This window comes from Arvicanthis niloticus, chromosome 23 (assembly GCF_011762505.2).
Source record: "Arvicanthis niloticus isolate mArvNil1 chromosome 23, mArvNil1.pat.X, whole genome shotgun sequence".
In the NCBI taxonomy this organism is placed as follows: domain Eukaryota; kingdom Metazoa; phylum Chordata; class Mammalia; order Rodentia; family Muridae; genus Arvicanthis; species Arvicanthis niloticus.
Window position 1 is genome coordinate 28,375,367 of NC_133430.1, and position 17,680 is coordinate 28,393,046.

Here is a 17,680-nt window from a genome sequence, read left to right on the forward strand (position 1 = left end):
CATCCACAGTAAATTCCATCACTTCCCCAATATTAGTTTACACCAAAACCTTTGGGTCATTCTGTTTCCAGGCTAGCCAGATGTTAGTGATCACAGAGTCTATTTGTTCTGCTTCTCTCTGTACAGGAGAGGAAATCTGAACCTTTCAGAAAGAACAATTATTAAAATATACATATTCCATTTAAGCACTAAAAAATCAACTGCATTCAATCTGTTCTGAAGAAATTCCACTGAGAACTGAATAACACATACATACAAAAATAGAGAAAAGACAAATTATATATATATATATATATATATATATATATATATATATATATATACACACATACACATACAGTGTTGACTCTTCCTGCTAAAAGTGCTGATCCAAACCTGCCTGGAGGAAATGAATTTTTGGAAACACACACACACACACACAGAGAGAGAGAGAGAGAGAGAGAGAGAGAGAGAGAGAGAGAGAGAATGAATGATCAGCAAGTTAACAGCACACTTGCAGACACCTTGGTCCCCCTAAAGGAAGAATGCCTTCTGAGAGCAGATCAGATCACAGATCCTCTGGGCAAATGAGAAAGCAAGTGATCATGTCAGCGGTGTCCTCAGGAAGAAGCTTTGGAGTGTCAGCCGGCTCCAGAAGTCACCTGCTTATTAGAAGCCCTTTATTAACTGCATTCCAATAGCATGGCTTGAGTCAGCTCTGGTCCTTTCTCCACCAATTTTCTTCTCTATGAGTTCAATGAGAAAGAATCAAAGCCTACAAGGGTGTCCAACCTTTAAGACTACATGGAATTGTCATCTACAGATGACAATGTGCTGAACCCCTTTTCTAGATATCTTGGGAAAGAAGTAGTCTGGGTACCCCAGACTGGATATTTCTGTGGATCTAAAGGACCACCACATGTGCACAGCATCTTCTGACATCATATGTGCCTGGTCCCGCCACAGGAAGGGAGACGTAAAACCCAGCCAATAGGGAACAGAAGCAGAACAGCTGGAGAACATTTCCATATCGGCCCAATATACATCCTAAAATGGGTCCTCCAACCCAGTTCCCAACATGTCAATCTCCAACATGTCGCACCTGTAAAAATAAACTTAGTTTTGACTTAAAAAATATTTTAACATAGCTTCTAATACATAACGTTTATAGCAAGCATAACCTGCGTTATAAGGGATGGACAATTCTCAAAATGTTTTAAGAATATCCACAAACACATGCTAAAAACAAAACCTAAAGCAGTAGGGTTCTTACCTCAATAGATCCTGGGAAGAAGGAATAAGATACTTACCTGGCCCCACCCTCTTGACACAGCACCAAAGGCCCATTAGGGGAAAATTATTTTCTCCTGGTCAAGAAAATGAAATCTCTGGCCATGGTGGAGAACTAACATTCCAGTTGGGCGTGTGAATGGCCTGGCTAAGAGACCACCCATCAGGGAAACAGGACCATCCCTTGGAAGGCAGGTTCACCTTAAGCTACTTTAATGAGATCGGTGGAATAGTTAGTTCTTTCATGAGATAATCGTCTTTCCTCAAAGCCCTGGCCCCTAGGAACTGCACCTTTCTGAGTCTTTCTGATAGACAACAGCATCTCTTTTCTTCTCTTCTGTCTTTGTATTTCAGATCCTACCCATAGCCTAAATGTGCTTTCTCTGGTACTTTGAGAGTCTTTGTTCTTTCTCTGAAACTCACCTTCCAACTATGTGGCTCAGTGTTCACCATTCAATTGACCTGTACACCAGATATACTTCAAATGTCAAGACTTCCTTCCTTCTCTCCTCCACTGGGATTACAACTTGCCTGCCATTTGCTTGCTTGCTTGCTTACTTGCTTGTCTTAATCTGATAAAGTTTTCCTCAGGTTTTTTTTTTTTTTTTTGAGTCCATTCTTAAATTTTTTTTATTAATGAGACTAAGATCCCCAAGAAGGTTACCTGATTGCCAACATTACTCTGACTTCTTTGACCCTGTCCTGGTGGTTCTTCATGTTCTTCCTTCATTGGGATCATATGAGAAGCTTTGAAAATAGAGGTGATGAGATCCAACCCCTGGAGATGTGAATGTAATAAGCCTGGGTATCGCTGGAAAATTTTTCAGCTCCCCCAAGGTGATCTTAATACTCAACTGGGGTTGACCTTCCTTATAGAACACCAGCACCTCCAGAAAGAGGCCTGCATGGTTAGCAATACAAAACACCTCAAGAAGAATCATGGTGTGACCCATTCACATCTATAGTCTCCCAAGATACACACCTGTGTATCCCACAGTCTCCATAGCCTAACCTCTCAAGACAAAGATACACACCTGCCCTCATTGGCTCCTGCACACTTGATCACCTCAGTGGTTTCTCTTCCCCAAAGGGAAGCCCGGCATGAGTGCAGAGGGCCAGGAATTTAAATCTTATTTATGTTTGTCATATTAAAGTACTTCTTCAGATCTAATACAGAAGTTAGGAACTTAGTGTGCAAGGTTGGGTTCTATGCAGGTAAATCTTTTCCCTTTCCTCTCTCTCTCTCTCTCTCTCTCTCTCTCTCTCTCTCTCTCTCTCTGTTTCTGTCTCTGTCTCTCTGTCTTTCTCTGTGTGTCTCTGTCTCTCTCTGTCTCTCTCTCTCTCTCTGTTTCTGTCTCTGTCTCTCTGTCTTTCTCTGTCTCTCTGTCTCTGTCTCTGTCTCTCTCTCTCTCTCTCTCTCTCTCTCTCTCTCTCTCTCTTTGCCTCCTTTACTCCCATCCTCCTTCTCCTCTTCCCTCCCTCTCTCCATCCCTTAACCTGTCTCAAGCTGTAGTTAGATATGGGCAGTTGCCTAGTGTGGCTTGGGGAACTCCACTGAACAGGGCTCCAGTCCAGCCTTGTGTCTATTCACACATATCTCAGTATATGGAATAATCAGGAAAGGAAAGCATAGTTAAAATGGAGCCTTGTGGAGTAGGCTCATTGCTAGAACAAGAACAGAAGGCTTTCCAAAGGATTCCGTGGCTGCCTTCTAGATGCCTCTCATAGCCTAAGGGGTGGTGTAACAAGACTGAATCGAAACAGGACCATGCGCAGAGCAGACGGTCCATCCTCCTCTATGCTCTGCATGGGTGAAACTTGGGCTAAGATCTTGGGGAAGACGTGACTTGGAACTTTCCCATCCACCCGCAACGCTTCAAGTCTCCAAGAGTCAGGAGGGGCAGAGTGTTTCCCATTTCACTCATCATGCTGAGCTGTGCACAGACTCAGCAGTCTACGCCATCTAGTCCTTTGAGTTGAGTCAGAGTGAACGGTTGAGTAGCCTCTGTTCTCTTCCTGCTGAGATCTGGTGCTATTTTTCCCCCATTGAGAGCAAGGAGACGAAGTTCTACCACCTCCTTGGAGAAGGAGGCCCAATTATCTACCATGCAGCTGAAGCTGTGCTAACACATAGAGATGGTATCTAGCCAGCCCTCCTGCCTTCACCCAATCCAGCAGGAAAGTTTACAGCAGGTGAGAGAGGGTGGTCTTACCTTCTGAGCAGAGTGTGCCACCATAGCCAGTGGTAGAACAGTCACAGGTGGGATGACCATCCAAGAGGAAACAAATCCCGCCATTTTCACAGGGACGCTCGCCACAGGGTCCCTCTGCTTCTAACCGGACGCTTTGGCTCCCCAGAAGCCGAGGTTCTGAGTTGCCATACTTGAGATCCAGCATTAATCCCTTAAAGCCAGGCATGCTCTGTACTCCATCGAGGGTCAGGGTAGAAGGTCGGATGTCAGCGGGGACGCCACCGAGGAATAAATCACTGACAACTTCCATGTAGGGCCGCTGGGACCGTAGCTCGCCAGACTGGCCCTCACCATCGATTACCAGCCCAGTGCGCACACGGTCACGGCTCACCATGAGGAAGTGCCAACTGCTGTCGTTTACCTGCTTGTTGGACAACACAGTGGTCTCGGTGCAGTCCATGCTGAAGCGGAGCTGAACGCGGCCATCCACCAGGGAGAGGCAGAGGAAGTCACAGACACCACCATCATCCAAATAGAGGAGCAGCCCAGTGGAAACATTGGTCTTGAACTGGAAGCTCAGGTCGCTGCGTGTGCTTGCATCCCAGCGCAGGTAGCGGGCCCACTGGTTAGGGAGGCCCATGAACTCCAGACCCAGGCAAAGCCCTACCAGGGAGCCCAGAAAGATGCTCACCTTCAAGGTGAAGAAAACTGAGTGGAGGGCAAAGCTCATGGTGCCTGCTGGGTCAGAGCAGAGAGAAGCAGGAAAGTCAGGGATCAGCTATGGGGGCAGGAGGCAGGGGATAGGCGTTGGTGAGGGAAAATAGAGAAAACAGAGTGGTACAAGAGAAGACACAAGAAGAACACACACAGGAATATTCGGAGGAAGGGAGAAGGAGGAAAAAGAACAGCACAGCTCTAGATAGGCACACAGGCAAGAAATCCAATAAAGAGGGAGAAGAAACGGACGGGGGACGTCAGGTGAGGCAAATCGGGGATGAGGCGAGGAAGAAGTATCTTTCTCCAAGAAAAGATCTCAGCTATCCATGTGGATCCGGAGGCCTTGATTCAAGGAGGAGAAGGAGCCCAGGGTGGGAACAAGCCTTCAGTAATGTCTTCCTCCTGGCAAATGCGTCCTAGCCAGGGAGACCAAGGACAGGGCTGGAGCTCAGGGTGCGGTGATGGAGGTAGGGGAAACCGGGAGGTGAGCCAGGTGAAAGGTAGGCCCAGTGCCGAGGTTAGACTGTCTAGCAGCAGCAGGCCCTGGGAAGGGGAACCGCAAGCCACTGGGTGCTCAGGCAGAGTGAGGCCCAGAGCAGAACCGAAGCAGATTCAGGCTTCATGGTGCCAGCCAGAGGCAGTGCTGCCCATAACAGAACTCCCAGGACTCCAGAGAAAAGACCTGTTGGGAAAGAGAGAGAAGAGGTGAAGACTATGGCTAAGCACCAACTATTACATCCTCTGGCACAAAGATTGATGAAGTACTGATACCCGCAAGCTGTTCTAGATGCTCCTTCAATGCTAGGAATTTCACACAGGACAGGGGCCCAGTTCTCCCATGCCAGGGAAAAATCCCCAAGTCCAGCTCCTAAGTACACACTCAGTTTTTCCAAATTTAATATGCAAAAGTCATGGAAAGTCCCCAACACTATGTCAGCACATTTTCGGAAATAGCCAGACTTGAAACATTAACATTTTAAAACATTCAAACATCCATGTATAATATTTGCTTACTTATCTATTAAAAACATTTTTTTTCTTTTTCAACTTTACAATCCACCACTTATGTATGAGAGTTCTAAGACCTTAAACTTTAGAAAGAAGTATACATAAAAATCAGGGAAAGTGCATTACTAGACAAAAAGGCCACAGTCTCTAATCAAATATCAAGGAAACCTTCTTTAAAATACAAACTTTAAGGTTAAAATATTTAAAAGGCTGAGTTTGGATTCTAATTCCTATCTATAAAATTTGAAACAATATTCTTAGCCCATTTGCATTTCTACTTAATAATTCGAAAAGTAGATGAAATAATGGCCTCTTTCCAAGATTGAGGGAAAAAGAAGTGAGATTATGTGGTATGAGCCCAGCATAAGCTCTGTAGATCACGGTGATCAACATACACTAGGCTGGCTTCTTTCTTATTTCTAAAATGAGAAGGAACAGGTGCTATATGAAGTAGGTGTGTGTGTGTGTGTGTGTGTGTGTGTCTGTGTCTGTGTGTGTGTGTGTGTGTCTGTGTGTGTGTGTGTGTGTGATGAGGGCAGTGTATATGTACACAATATTGAGAAAATTTATGAATAGCTAAGAATTGTCACAGACACAGAGTGAATCAAGAGTATTTGATGCTGACTAGAAGGGCAGCAATATCCATTGAGCTTGGGGACCTGATTCCTGAAGAAAGTTGCTGATCTATCTACTATCTAACTAAGCTGCTGACTTCTCTGTTCAGATAGAGCAGTCACTGTCATTTCCAAGGGCTGTGGAAGTTGCTGCTTACTCCTTGTCACAGTTGGTAATTCACAGTGGTTCTTAATGGTCTCCTCAGAGCCTTGCTACTAACTCTAGTTACAATGAAGATATCAGCAAAGCTAGCTTGTTCTGTCCTTCCAAAAGAAAGATGCTACCCCTTTAAGCAGGGATAGATCCCTGTTCTGCATGAACAATCAATCTATATCCACAAGAGCCTGGTCAAATCTATCATCAGAAAAGTCTTGGCCTTATGAAAGTGTTTTACCCAAACAGCATGTCCTGGAGTGTGGCATGGGTACATCCCATAGACTCAAGGGATACCCAATGTGGACATAGAAATATACTGATTGGTAACTAGTAAGTGTAGGTGTGTGTGTGTGTGTGTGTGTGTGTGTGTGTGTGTGTGTGTGTGTGTGAGAGCGCACGGGCACTGGTTAGTGTTGCTTTGATAAAATGAAGTCAACTATACTCACACCACAGCTATATGTCAATATTATAAGCAACACCTGGTCTGTGACAAGATGAAACTTGGTCATGTAAACATCCAGGAAGAATAGTACAGAATATAACAGGAAGTAATGGCAGGAGACATGACAGTCTCTAAGAATGTGATCAGAGTATTGGATAAGAAATGCCAACCAAACTGAAAATCAGCATTACCCAGGAGAAGGGAAATTCTAGTCTACCTAACTCTAGCTCATTCAAGGCACCACTAGATCAGCTCAGCATTGCATAAGTCACTGTTATACCCAAGGGCATCACAAACTGGTAGAAGAAAAGTTTATTTTGGAGACAGTAAATCACAGAAGTAAGTCAGGTACTGGAACCAGATTGTTGCGGTGACACTCTGGGGGGTGGGGAAAGCAACTGCTTCACTATAGTACCTACCACAGGATACTGCCACATAACAAAAACCATGAAATGTCTATACAAAGAGTAAACCATAAACAGAATTTAAGGTCCTTTGACTTCTAGTCCATGCCGAGACCTCTACATGGCCCCACTGTACACAATGACAACTCTGCTTAAGTATGCCCTCAACTTTTCAAGATGCCAGCCCCAAGTGGTCCAGGAGGACAAAACAATACCTGCCTAATTGTGGAACCCTGTGAATGAATGAAGAACCTTGATGCCCAGGCATCCACCTATGAGAGTGGATTGTGGGAGTTTACCCATCTTGCTTTATGGAAACCACACTAATCTATGCAGATGAGAATCCACCTTCAGACTCTAGTCCTCCCCCCCTCAGTCAGATTAGCATCGCAGATACCAACATCCCCGCATGCACTATATCTGAAAGGATCAAAGAGTCTGATTGAGAGAAGCCAAGCTTTTAATCCCATAGGTGCCAGCCAGGTCTGATGTAGGAATCAGGTATCATTAGAACCAACACACTACTAACTGTCAACACACTACTAACTGTCTACATTCTCTCCTAAAACTTCTTTCTTGAACTGGGAACATTCCCATGACATTGAAAATTTGCCCAACTGACCGAAAGCTATATATGAACTTATAATAAGTACTCAAGGACCCCACCCAGCTGCTGCTGGCAATTGTAATATAGCTTTCTCCAGTCATTTAGCAGAAAATGTCTGTCTCAAGGAATGAGACAAAGGAAAACAAGAGAACCTTCATGACCTAGTCAGCCAATGGCCACCCACCCCTGAGTCCCAGGTCACCACAGGCAGTTGGGGACCAGGGGGTTGGCTCCAGAACCCAGAAGGAAGGTTGAGGATAGCACTGAAGTTCCAAACAGTTATCTGCTGTGTGGGAACCAAGCTAGAGAGGGAAAGTGAGTGACATTATCTAATTGCCAGCTAATTTACATAATCGTCGAACAGCACTGTTTTCATGTTGGGTGAACATCTTTGTAAATGTCTCATATTCCGGCTGCTTAGGATGCAAGGAAAGACCTCACACAACTCTGACATGTGGGCTATTTGCCACAGGGATGGTTCAGAAGATCTGGGGGCCATTTGCCCTCCCCACCCACTCCTCTCCTTTTGCAATGGCTGTGGAGTTTTAATTGACCTTGAAACAAAGTCAAGAGAAAGGACAGTGAATAAAACTAGAATAGTTGGGATGAGATGATGGCCACCCTCTACACTATACCCTACAATGCCCTGGGTGGGGTTCTCAATCTTTCCTCTAGAGTCTAGAACCTTCTTAACAGTTTCCATTCTTAGACCCCGCATCAGACTCTAAGGACTTATGGTGGCTTTGATCCCACTCACTACACCTTTTATCCTACAGGTAGAAGATTTTTACCACCAGTCCTAATTTGTGTCGTTCAAATAAGATTCGCCTTAATCTCAGATCACATGACCCTGGATAGCCCACTAGGGTATTCCAGCTTCTTGATCAGAATAAATGGTTTAGGGATAAGTGTGCCATCAAACAAAGTCAAATTAGAACTGATGCTAGAACTTTAATTGGAATTATTGGGAACATGACCCTCTTATTCTTTTTTGCCATTTTATTAAACTCTCAAACTTGGTGACAAATACCATTATTACTATTAAAGATTATTATTTTTGGATGAAGAACCAAGGCAAGACATATATCTGATGGCATTTTTAAAAAAAAAAAATCTACAGCTAATGAAGTCTGGAAGGGAGAGCGTGCTACGACTTTCTTTACATAAGCTAAACTTGTTTTTAATTTAAACAAGTTTGAGTTGAGGCAAGACCAAGAGTCTTGATAAATACTATTCTAGTAATGCTGGGCTATCAAAGGTTCTATCTTCAGTAAGTTAACAAAAGCTGCCATCTCACGCTGCCTCATCCGTATCTGAAGGAACTCTCTGTGATTTGAGACTCACATGCTGCTCTCTCCCAGCAACAAAGCTCTGGATATGCATCACCCATGATCTTGGGCAAAGGCATAGAACACAGTACCTCTTCTCTCACTTTGAAGATAGATGGAGGTTTGTTCTAAATAGTCTCAGAAGTGTACTCTTTTAGCTAAATCACAACCTCCACCTACCCACTCACTCCCAACACTACACCTACTTTAATACATAAGTAAGGCCCTGCTGCAGGCAAAGAGAGGGGTCAAGGCACAGATTCTTCTAAGATCTGAAAGTAGTGTAGAGAATACTGGAGAACATGGGCTTTTGAGTCAGGCAGAACTGTATCTAAATCCAGACTCTCATTATGATAGGTACTTAACAGTGGGCAACTCCTTTGAGTCTTTATGCATCCAAAAGAGAGAAGAGGTTGATAGTACTTACTTAATAATGTAATTTTGAACTCTATCAATTGTAAAACTGTATATAGACACAACTTGTAAAACTCTGATGATATATCTAATAAAACTGAATGCTATTAAAATCCTCATAACTTCGTAATTCCCCTAAGTACATATCAACAGAAATGCTTAATATGTCCAAAAACATCTGAGAATTCTCATAGCCTTATTCTCCATAGTAGATCACCAAGTGTGCAGCACAGACTATATATAAATTTTAATCTATCCCTGCAAAGTAATGTCCAAATTTGAAAGTGACCAGTCTTCATTTCTAAACGCAACATGCATGACTCTTACAAACAGAATATTGAAACAAGTATAAGACATGGATGGAAGGGAATGTACTGTATATGTTTCTTTTATATAAAATGGAAAAGAGGCAAAAACCATTTATTCTATGCTGTTGATCATCAGGTTGGTGGTTACTGAGGAGAAGGGAGCAGAAGAGGGAATGAAATTCATTTCAGAATCTCAGTGATGCTTCAGTGTATACAGACTCATCTGTGAATAGATATATGTTTCTATCTGTGTTTTTCAATTAAGCACACATAATATATAGTACATGCCTCACATGTACTATATATCTATCCACTTTCCTATGACACCTAGGGGTTTGTTTTTGGTTTGTTTGAGAGGGGTGTTTTAGTGTGTGTGTGTGTGTACATGTTCATGTGTGTCTGGAGAGGGTTTTAAAATAAGTTGTTGCTGCTTTCGTGTTCGGAGACTGGAACTCCTTACTCACACTTCCCAAGATAAAGCCAATCCCTCATCTATGAAAACACAAACCAGTCTCCATCTACAAGGCTTTGCAACCACCCCTGTCTCTCACAGTCCTTTCATATATTGGTCCTCCCAGTCACAATTTCTCATGTCTAAGAGCTTCACCTTCTGTGGGTTGTTTTTCACTAGAGCATGCTGAACCACTTCTAGACACACACACACACACACACACACACACACACACACACACACACGTTACCTGATTTTAGAAGTGTCTATGCTTCCCCTTCAGGTCAGGGAGGGGACAAGACTCCCTGAGGATCTCCACTCCAGTTCATCAAAAGAATTTACAAAAAGGGAATGTGTTCATGCTGGGAAGGGATGACAGAGAGAGAGAGAGAGAGAGAGAGAGAGAGAGAGAGAGAGAGAGAGAGGAAACTGTTCCTTTAATCTTCAACATTCACACCCCCCCCCTTTTTTTTTTACTTTAAAAATAATTCCCATTAAAAATAAGAAATAGGCACTGGAGAGATAGGCCAGTGGACCTAAGTTAGTTAGGTTCCTAGCACCCAATTTTGGTGATCAAGATGCCTGTTACTCCAGCTCCAGATCTGACACCCTCTTCTGGCCTTCTTAGTCACCTGTGGCTTACACTCACACAGACATGAATACATAAATAAAGACAAATTAGTATTGGATTAACTTTCATTCTTGTCAGGAATACTAATCTATGACAGAAGAGATATACCGGAGTAATCTGTAGGCCTTAACCAATCTTCTAGACAAGTTTCTCACAATATGAGGAAAGTGAGGTATAGTGACTAAGACTTGTCACTGGCTAAAGAGCAGAAAGCAAAGAAAGTGGAACCTGCTTAAGAGGCAGGCTGGGGTGGAAGAACAGGTCATGCCCATGCCCCATTTTCATCAAGTGCTTGGATGAAACGGAAGAGAAACCTCTGGTCTCTGAGCTGGCATGGAGAATATATGGATGAGGCTTTGGGGATACCAAGAGATCATGGCAGGCTTACACTACAGCCTATGGCTAGTCAAACACATTCTAATGGTGATAACAGAAAAGCATACCACTTGATCCTCCATCATAACCAAGACACAAGAACATACAATTTCTAGCTATGTAATAAACAAGAACTCAGGAATGAGATGAGTTCAATGTCTCATTCACACACATTCACACGGGGGGAAGGGGGGTATGAAAATGATATATACATCTTTTCAGTGTTTCCTGACTACCAGAAAGCAAACTGTAATCTAAGATGACATGAACTAAAATATAAGCTATAGGTGAGAGAGAAGATGATTGTCTCTGACAGTCTGGCACTTCTCATTGTATTTTTTATTTTAAACTCCACACTTTAAGAGAGGTACAGGTAAGCTGAGGAGTAGTGAATGGAAAAAGAAGTCCTTTTGTTATCATTTTTTAAAACCATGAAATACTCACATTGCAAATATAAGAATAAATGAAAAAGAGAAAGAAGGAGGAGGAGAAGGAGGAAGAGAAGAAGGAGAAAAAGAAGGGGAAGGAGGAGAAAGAGAAGAAGAGAAGGAGGAGGAGGAGGAGGAGGAGGAGGAGGAGGAGGAGGAACATGTTCTAGCTCTGCAATGTTGTTTTATGCTAATAAAGAAGAATACCATGAGTCTCAACAATATAAGATTGAAGGGATAAAGGGATGAGGCAGACTGTGAGTGTGGACTGGGTATAGCACGGGCACTCTCCAGGGTCTAACATAGAACATAGAGCTGTATGGAGTAGCAGCTGCGGACATGGGCTCCACAGACAGACAAATCCCAGATATAATGTTTGATGCCTGTGTGACCTTGAACAAGCTGCATAGCTTCTCTGTGTCTTAATGCTTGATATGTATGATAACGGGGAGTGCACACTAAGCTCATGTCCACAGTCCTCAGCCTCTATTGCCGTTAATGTTTGTCCTCAGGGCTCCTATTTCAGGATGGCAATGTGGTTCCACCTGGTCTGCTCACCTGGCCTGCTCAGGGACAGCATTCAAGACAGGTGGGCTTCTTTTAAATGTATCCCAATGTCACAGACCATATAGAGGTTCACTCCTGTGGGCAGAGGCAGAGTCTAGCACAAGCAGAAAGTCCCGAGTTTGATCCCCAGAACCCACATAAAAAGTACTGGGCATGTGCTGCATACCAAAATCTCAACATAATGCAGGAAGATCTCTCGGGCTTACCAACAAGCCAGTCTAAATTACTAGGTGATTTCCAGGCCAGTGAGATGCACTGTCTCAAGTGGATAGGGTATAAATGTGCCTAAAGTACATTACTCAAGTTTGCCCTCGAACTTCTACATGCACACATTTGCATGCAGACACATGCATACATACCCCACCACATGTACACTATGTATGTACAGGTATACACACAGAAAGAATGGGGATCCATTGTGGAGCTTCTTAGGAGCCTTTAAAGAAGGCAGAATTGGGGGCTTACAGAGGCAACCATCAGCTATTCAAGCAGAGTCTTTAGTAGGAGACTGAAGCATTCCTTAAATTGGAAAAGGGACCATAGGTCCTCCATTGACCTTTGAATAGAGTCCAGTCTAATGAACGGAAGATCTAAGAAGAGTATTTATGACTTGATCTTACAAGGACCCAGATGAGCCAACTCTCCCTAACCTGGAAAGGGCTGGACATCTTTTGAGGGTACATTCAGTACTAAGTGGGCCTATGGGTGAAATATAATAGAGTCCAGAGGAATAAGAGATAGTCCTGGGTAGGTCAGAGAAGGCTTTGGAGATGAAGAAAGATTTGCTTTCATGGAAATCTGAAGGATGAGTAAGACAAAGCCAATGGATAAGACGTCTGAGCCAAGTGGAGGAAGACACGCCTATAATCCGTGCATTTGGAAGTCTGAGGCAGGAGAATCATCATGAATTTGAGGTTATCTTCAGGACACATAGCAAGTCCTAAGCTAGCTAGGGCTACATGATAACATGTTATCTCAAAAAAATGAAAGAAAAAGGAAGAGGGGGAAGGAAGGAAGGAAGGAAGGAAGGAAGGAAGGAAGGAAGGAAGGAAGGAAGGAAATAAAGAAAAAAACAGAACAGGGAAAAGGAAAGAAAGAGGAAAGGGAAGGGCAGGACAGGGCAGGGCAGGGCAGGGCAGGGCAGGGAAGGGAAGGGAAGGGCAGGGCAGGGAAGGGAAGGGAAGGGAAGGGAAGAGAAAAAAAAGAAATATGAAAAGCTTTGGTTGGCATAGGAATGAACATTAGACTGAATATCAGAATCAAGCTTTCTCAAACTCTGAACCAAGTCACTACATAAGAAACTATCTGGTCTTTCCAGTTGTGCCTCCTCCTGTAAAACGGGGAGATCATTGAGTTTACTTTCTAGGATGCTGTGGATAACAAAGACCACACAAAGCAAACTAATAATCACATCTTCCACAAGGTCTTGGCAAGCTTCTAAGGTGTATAAAGAAGAAACTCGTGGCATTAATCTCTTCTCCACATGCCACCATCATTCCATCTCCAGCCAGAGCCCTGCGCTGTCTGAGGGGTAATATGCAGCGGCTAGTTTTTCCTTACAGATCACAGTACTTAAGCCTTACAAGGTGCTGATGAACTCCCTCAAATCCCCTGGAGCAGCCAGAAACTCATAAAGCTGGGGCCATTCTCCAAGCAGCCAACTCTTCTCTCGTGTCCCTTCCTCTGCTTGCCAGTGGGTCTCCCCAGCCATGAGTTGGAAAGCCATCTGGCTGCTAGGAGAGTTAATAATTTATAATGAAGATAATCACCCTTCAAGATCCTCGCCTCTTGGGACCATTAAAAAAGATTCAGTCGAGAGCCTGTGAGTTCTTTACATGAGGGGCTGGGGAAGGGGAACAGGGAGGGCTAGAGGAGAGAGGGAATGAGAGGGAAATAAGAGGGGCAGATAAGCTCGCTGCTGATCTTTCCCCTGCAAGACGGTGGGGAAAAGGGGCAATTATTCAGCCCTAGAAGACTATGGTACCCAGCTTTCACAGCATCAGCCCAGCAAGGGTGCAATTTATGGGTCTTTTCTGCTAGCCAACTCTCTCTACACAAAGAGAGAAAAAAAAATCAAACGAATGCAAGAGAAGGGGGGAAAGACACAGACAAGAGAAAATAAGCCTGCCTAGCAATTACGTCTGGGCTGCTTGGAGGGCTCTCTCTGTTCTCTTTCCAGGACACAGTAAAGCTCCCACTGTGCTAATTATTCCCATTATTTGACAATTTCTCTATTAACAAAGCAAGAGGTGCCGCAGCTGGCAGGGGGAGAGGAGAATGAACTGGCAGAGGCTATGGACTGACTCAGACTGTAAATGTCCAGACAAGGCAGGACATATCCCCGGTTCACCCTTGGTTGGGATGCGGGGGTCTGACACAGCACCCCTACAGCTGTGCCTCAGACAGGTAGGGTGCAGCACACAACACCTGCAAGTCAGTGAGTGCATGGGGACAGGGAAGCAGAGCAAAGGCAGGAAGCAGGGCATGCCCATGAATGCTGTTTCCAAAAAGCTACAATGGGGGTAAGGCTTAAATGGGGTCTGGAAGCCTCTAGAATGGAGCATCATGCAGGACAAGGCTAATAGTAATTTGATCCTCCCATGATTTTGGAAAAAGCCCTGGAAAGGCTGACACATACATTTAAAACTTCTAGTTCATACCTTGAACAAGCACAAAAGCAATATTCGCCTCACACTACGCCAAATATGTTACCATTTGAAGTCATTTAATCCAGACCAATTAATAATCAGACCACCGTAATACTTTTGCTAAGAAAGTCATCGCCTAATAGCACGAGGCAACATGTAGAAGAGTCTACAGTAGGAAAATATAACAAGCTTTGTTTTAGAGATGAGCAAAAACTGCTCCAAAATTATAATCAAAGATAAGACAGGGCGGATCTCAGGGCGTCCCCTCCAAGACAATGATGTTGAAAAGGAACATAGCCATAGGTGGGCCATCTACTGCACAGATGTACCACCTGTAAAGTTAAACATAAGGCCACTAAGAAGTGTATCATTCAAATGCAGTAGAGGGTTACAGACATTAGGGACTTGCTGAAAAGTGTCGCCCATGCCTGTGTAAATCCCACTCTGTGTAAAACACTGTGACATGAAGATCACCATCCACAGAAAACAATAAAGAATAATTCAAATGATATCGTCAAGGACCAGATACTTACCCTTAATGATACCTGCAAGGACCAAACACCTACCCTTGGATTAAACCCCAAGATGCTGCCTGAAGATCACTACCAAAGACCATGTAAGAAGTTTTTAAGCACTATAAGGTGTAAAATGAAAACTGTACTATAAATGAATGAATGAATGAATGAATGAGCTAATTATGCTCCAGAGTTCATGCCAGACCATCTCCCAATCTGCCATCTCTCTTTTACTGCCTTCAGGCTCCCCCAGTACCCCCTGATAGTTTGTTGGGGTAATCTAAATTTGGTCCTACAACCCAAGACCATGATGCACCCGGATCAATACAATTCTAGCAGCGCTTTTGTCACACCTAGATGGGGGTACCAGCTTCCTAACAAGGCATCTATCCTTGCCCCATACAGAGTCTCACCTACTCAGCTCTCTGGGCAACTGTTTTGAACCTCAGAAAGCATCATTCTCATACTCAGATCCCTCCAGTGATCCTTCAACATACTCAAACAGAAATCCAGAATCCTCCCTGTAGCCTTGTAGGCAGCTTGGCCATCCCACTGTACAAGCCATAAAATGAGAACTGGACTACAACTCTCACTAAGCACAGCCTAGGCTCAGAGACTTTACTCTGCTGCTTGGGATGTCCTTTCCAAGCTTTTTCATACCGACCCCTTGTCCTCTCCATCTCCACTCCTGTCTCCTCTACCTTAACTGCTTCTGGCGACACGGGTTAGCACTCCCCAGCCATCTCTTCTATAACTGTGTGGTAAAGTCATATCCCTCCACCTGTTCATATCCACATCCTACCACCTGGCTAGCAGCTGAGAAGAGGTAATGCAAATGACAGAACCACAGCCTCATCTTTGCTCAGAAAGTCACTACTTGATAGACTGAGGCAACCAGGGGAGAGGGATCTAAATTATAAAAATCCTCTGGTCAAATACACATAGCAAACCGCTTCTAGAAATCCATTCCTAACAGCTAAGGAGGGCTGGGCAAGTCAATAAATGCCAGCTATTACTATCATCGCCATCATCATCATCACCACCATCATCATCACCATCACCACCACCATCATCATCACCACCTCACCACCATCATCACCATCACCACCACCATCATCGCCACCATCATCATCATCACCATCACCACCACCATCATCACCACCATTATCATCACCACCACCACCATCATCACCACCATCATCATCATCACCATCATCATTATCACTACCATCATCACTACCATCATCACCATCACCATCATCACCACCATCATCATTATCACTACCACCATCATCACCACCATCATCATCACCACCATTATCACCACCATCATCATTATCACCACTATTTCTATTTTTATAATTCATATTCACGTTACGGCTTAAGAGATTTCTCCAATAATGTCATTTGAGCAATGGCTCACCCTTTGCCATATACTCTTTGCTATCCACACTTTTCTATTTCACCCAGCTATGCCCACCCCTTAACTTTTGTGACTTGCTTTCTCTAAGAGGAGTAGCCCCCAAAATGGCATAAGCAGATATTTGAGAAGGGACACTCTTAGTCGGCTTGCTTATCCTTGCTCCATTATCATGAGAACACACCTAGGCTGCACTAAGAAAATATATATACAGAACTGAATTCAGTCACCTTAGTTATCTTGGCCAAGGCTTGAGCTCTATTAAATTCTAGAGCAGAAAGTCTTCAACCTTCCTAGTGTTGCAACCCTTTCATTCAGATCCTCAAATTGTGGTGACCCCCCAACATAAAATTGTTTTGTTGCTACTTTTTAACTATGACTGCTATAAATCATAATGTAAATATCTAGTATTCAGGATATCTGATATGCAACCCCCAAAGGAGTCATGACCCACAGGTTGAAAACCACAGTTTTAGACCTTCAATCATGGTGTTGCCAAAGGAAGAAAGGCTACGTTCTTTGCTCCAAATTTACAATGAACACTTATAATAAGTTAAGAGGAATGAAATTCCCAAGCCCATGACCCGTACAATGGGGTTCAACTGTATCCATTTTGATGCAACTGTCCCTTCTGAAGACCACCACTACTACATAGAGCCTACAAGGTAGGTCTTGAGGAGAACCTTGGCTTGGCTGCATGCTGTTCCCTGATCAACAGCAAGCATAGCTCCCATGTGCTGTGAAATGAGAATCTAAAACAGGCGATATACATTGGAACCTTGATAGGTAACAGGCAAGAAGCAAACCAGTAAGTAGGTAGGAGATACATACAACAATGACCTCATAGCCTCGCTAAAAATAGTTCATGCTAATGTGTGCAGATTAGGTCAGCTTATACAAAACACTCTCATCTATCCTTCATAAAAGTGTTACCTTTTTTTTTTCAACTCCTTTAACCTATGAAGAAACTGAAGCTCAGAGACAGAGCACCATTTCCTGAGAAAATGATGTAATTAAATCTTAAATTCAAACACTTGGACAATAAATAAGGCCCATGCGTCTATTTTTATATCACACTGATAAGAACTGTGTAAGTATGAAGGCTCTTCTAGATAAAACTTAGAAATATGTGAGTGGCCCCTTCATCTACCCACAGAACACTAATCTATCATGTGTCTTAATATC

At 43.6% G+C, this 17,680-nt stretch overlaps 1 protein-coding gene across 47 annotated transcripts in view; it reads right to left on the reverse strand.

Annotated features, from left to right (window-relative positions):
- Positions 1–17,680, reverse strand: part of Nrxn3 (neurexin 3) — a 1,548,305-nt gene that overhangs the window by 1,474,970 nt on the left and 55,655 nt on the right. For all 47 annotated transcript variants that reach the window (XR_013106667.1, XR_013106666.1, XR_013106665.1 and 44 more), the window contains exon 2: positions 3,483–4,860. Coding sequence is in view for 44 of the 47 variants with exons in the window: in XM_076921537.1 (XP_076777652.1) it covers positions 3,483–4,191 (709 nt within the window). In the remaining 3 variants the exon portion in view is untranslated. The remainder of the gene's footprint in view (positions 1–3,482; positions 4,861–17,680) is intronic.